Source organism: Plasmodium reichenowi, chromosome 14 (assembly GCF_001601855.1).
Source record: "Plasmodium reichenowi strain SY57 chromosome 14, whole genome shotgun sequence".
Classification (NCBI taxonomy): domain Eukaryota; phylum Apicomplexa; class Aconoidasida; order Haemosporida; family Plasmodiidae; genus Plasmodium; species Plasmodium reichenowi.
In genome coordinates, this window is record NC_033659.1 from 2,868,345 (window position 1) to 2,872,955 (window position 4,611).

General features: G+C 19.3%; 2 protein-coding genes across 2 annotated transcripts in view; both read right to left on the minus strand.

Moving 5' to 3' along the window:
* Nucleotides 1-1,332, minus strand: part of PRSY57_1470500 (hypothetical protein) — a gene marked incomplete at both ends in the record, with an annotated part of 2,574 nt that extends 1,242 nt beyond the window's left edge. Inside the window, one exon of the mRNA XM_020115376.1 lies at nucleotides 1-1,332. Within this exon, the coding sequence (XP_019970034.1) occupies nucleotides 1-1,332 (1,332 nt within the window).
* Nucleotides 1,333-2,570: 1,238 nt separating this feature from the next.
* PRSY57_1470600 (diacylglycerol kinase, putative) lies at nucleotides 2,571-4,296 on the minus strand (the record flags this gene model as incomplete). The annotated part of the gene is made up of 2 exons (XM_012910302.2): nucleotides 2,571-4,058; nucleotides 4,231-4,296. 2 exons carry the CDS (start codon nucleotides 4,294-4,296, stop codon nucleotides 2,571-2,573), a joined length of 1,554 nt encoding a protein of 517 aa, XP_012765756.1.
* Nucleotides 4,297-4,611: the final 315 nt, after the last annotated feature.

Here is a 4,611-nt window from a genome sequence, read left to right on the forward strand (position 1 = left end):
GTGGATATCCCTTATTACATCGAAAAAGTTTGCATTGGGCGTATAAAAATTGTTAAATAGATAATTATCAGAAGTAATTAATAAATATATAAATTTAAGACGATATATATTAATATAGCTGATTGTATCTGCACGAGATATAATATTTTTATATTTATTTTGTTGTTTATAAAAATATAATTGATTTATATTATTAATATTATCATTAGATATATAATTTGAAGAGATATTATGTTTTTGTTGTTCATTATTATAATTTATATTATTATCTAATATAATATTATTATTATAATTATATTTATGATATATTGGATATTCTTTTTGTGCTTCATTTGGACATAGATATATTTTTAATAAATATAATAATTGGTTCATATGTTTATAATTATGATAATTAGATAAGAATAAATTATAAATAATTTTTATTAACATATATATATTTTCATTATTCTGTTTGTTATCATTATTATTATTATCATTATTTTGATTATCATAATTTTCTGTTTCTTTTTGATATATATTTTTAAAATGGTCTAACAAAATTTGTATATCATTAATTTCGTAATTAAGACGTGAACATGCTTTTATAATATTAATAATTACATTATTATTAATATTATTTATATGTTGATTTGTAATTTTTATATCTTTATATTTATTGATTATTTCGTTTATGCATCTAGTAAAAATTTTATGATTTATCCATTTTTTATTTTTAATATTAGATAACAATTTTACACATACATTTAATTCTTCCAAAGAATATAAATCTATATAATTATTTAATTCATGATATATATGATTAAATATATATTTATCGTAATCTACATTTAAATAGAAGATATATTTTAAAATTAATAATAATTCTTTTGCTTTTTCTTTTTGATCATATATATTATTATCTCTATAATTATCATTATCATTATCTTTATGATTATTATTTACATATTTATCTTTCTTATCAATATAATGATCAATATATAAAAGTAATAAATTCTTTTTTTCATTGTGTGGAAAGGATATCCTATTACATAATAAAACACTATATGTAAAGATACTTAATAAATTATTTTTATTTAACATTTTTAATGATTCTTCTTTGAATAAAAAATGAACCACATCTTTTATTTCTTTTTTATAGTTTATATAATTTTTGAAGCAAATCACTTTATCCTTTTTATATTTTTCTATACACTCAATTAAATTTTCTGAGTATGTTTTAAACTTTTCAAAATATGTAGAACATTCCAATATAGCTGCTTCACAAGTTGTAACGCTTGAATTCCATCGTCTGAAATACGACCACCAAGCCTTTTTCTTAATTACCCTCATAACATGTTATATATTAACATAAACATAAAATATAAAATAAATATTAAAAAATAAATAAATAAATAAATAAAAATAATATTTAGGTATATATCATCTATAATAAACCTTTAACTTATAAACAAACATATAGTCTCACCTTAATAATATACATAAAAAAAATATATATATTAGTGCTCAATAATATAATATATATATAAAATATATATATATATTATATATATTATAGATATAATTTTTTATGAAATCGTGAAACATTATGAATACCTGTTTTATGAAAATAATTTATTATATGTGTGCAGCTAGATAAAATATATATATTACTTAAAAAAATTAAATAATATAAAATAATATAAAATATTATTATATATATATATATATATATATATATATATATTTGTATATTTATTCATTTATATATTTATATCCTTTTATAAAAGCAACCAATGTAAATATTATTATATAATTATATATTTTTTTCTTTTTTTTAAAAAGGACTATAATGTTTTGGTGCGTCATGTTATGGTCATCATATAAATCAAAAGAATCATGAACAAAAATAAAATAAAAATAAAAAAAAAAAAATTAAAATAATAAAATAATAACAATAAATGAGTATACATATATATATATATATATATATATATATATATATTTTATTTTGTTTAAAAAAAAAGAAATAAACAAATTTACTATTTTTTTTTATAATAGTACATTTTTAATTTTTTTTTCTTAATAAACTAAAAAATACCTAAACAAAAAAAAAAAAAAAAAATATATATATATATATATATATATATATAATTTATAAAAAATAATAAATGTGTATATTTTAATAAAAACATGGTGGATATAATAATCCTATAATTATCATAGCACTATTATATATATTATTTTCCCAAAAGAAAGAAATAAAATAAAAAAATTTATTTAAATAATTAAATATATATATATATATATGTGCGTTATATAATATACGCATGATATGACACTGTTCGTTATCTGTACTCTATTTTTAGCATTTTATTTTTTTGAATTTACAAAAATCATTTCATTTCATTTACTTTCATTTAATTTCATTTAATTTCATTTAATTTCATTTAATTTCATTTAATTTCCTTTCGTTCCATTTTGTTTCCTTTCGTTCCATTTTGTTTCATTTCGTTCCATTTCGTTCCATTTCGTTCCATTTCGTTTCAATTTAATTTTTTTTTTTTTTTTTTTTTGTCTTTTGGATGAGACTACAAAATATTTTTCAAGACATTTATCTTTTTATAATGCTCAATAGATATATAATCTGGTAGGGACATAAGGTAGTACTCTCCATCAACTTGAAAGTAAACATTATATTTTTGTTCTTTAAAAAGTAATTTCCATGGTCCAAATCCTTGATGAACTCTATAGGCTCTACCTTTCAAGGTGAATTCTAATCCTAGATCTACACCAGATTGGTATATAACAAATTCTAATATTCCATCTCCTACTTCTTGTTTTGTTTTCTTTAATACTTGATATTGTTCTTTTTGATCATTCGTAATATTTTTCGGTAGGATCAATCCAATTTTGTGTGTATAATTCCATATATCGTTACCAGATGAATAAGATGGTATATTAATACATATGATACTCATAGCTTTTTTTAATAAAGGATATGATTCGTTATGATTCGTTGTGAAAATTACATTATTATTATCAACATTACCATCACTATTATTATTATTATTATTATCAACATTACCATCATTATTATTATTATTATTACCAACATTACCATCATTATTATCATTATTATTATCCATATGAATCATTTTATCTATAATTAAATTTATTGGTGTATTTTTTTTAAAAGAAACTTTTTTACATCCTTCAACAGCATATATAAATTTATTACACACTGCGCTTTTCTGTCTATGTCTTTCAAATCCTCTACCTATACGTGAATCTATACCTATACTAAAATAATTACTCATACATAATTTCATTTCATGTAAATTTTCTTTATTATCATTTAATAAAGTTTCTTTCTTTTTTGTTCTTGAATTAATTTTATTAAAATATCCTTGGTCTTTTAATACAACATGGATATTCCAATAATCATGTTTTTCAACTTTTGATTTAAATGTTTGATCAACAATTTTTTTTAGAACATCAAATAAAAAAGAGTGATTAAGCATTCTATCCATTTTTTTCCATCCAAATGCTTTAGCAAAATCATTACCAGTACCAAACGGTATAACACCTATAGCAAAATTATTGTCGTTAATATTATAATACTCAGCTTCTTTAAGAACCCAATTAAGTGTTCCATCACCTCCAGCAACCAAAACATACACAAAAATATCTTTATGTCCTAAAGTTTTTTTTGTCTCAATTTTTTTATTATTAATATAATTAATATTATTATTATTGTTGTTACTATCAACATTATTCTTTTTACTATTATTTATATTTTTATCTTCTTGATCAACTTTCGAAGATCCATTTAATATACCCTCTCCTTCCATTTCCTTCTTTTCATCTCCACATGTTATCTTATCATTTGTCATACTAAAACTTTTGGTGTTAAGCGAACTAGCCGAAAAACCCTTACTTTCATACTTACTATGATTATTCATAATATTACTTAGGTTAATAAATCCTGGTTTCTTTCCTTTCTCTCCTTCTAAAATATTGTATATAAAAAAGTGACATTTGTGGGGTTTGTGAAATATTATCTCATTTACTCCAAACTAAAGAAAATAAAATAAAATAAAATAAAATATAAGCATATAAACATATAAAAATATATGATAAGATAAAAGTATTTGGGACAAAACGGAATATCACGCACTCATTCAAACATACACCATAATTATATATATATATATATATGTATATCCTTCTTATTTACTTCGTTCTTACTTCTGTAAATATCGAGGCTTTATTTCCCCCCGAAGTAGGATTAACAAACAAAAAAATGTACTTCATCTTTTAGTTTTATCCACATAATAAAAACCAAAATATATATATATATATATATATATATATATTAAAAATATAAAATAAAATCATATATGTATATTAATAATATATACACACATATCTATTGTATATATATAAATATATGCATATGTTCTTTTTTTAATAAATAACAATTATTCATAAAGAAAACCAAGTGGTGCATTTTCGTTACTTCATCGTCATTACAAATGGAAAAATATATCTCTTCAAAATATATCTCTTCAAAATATATCTCTTCAAAATATATCTCTTCAAAATATATCTCTTCAAAATATATCTCTT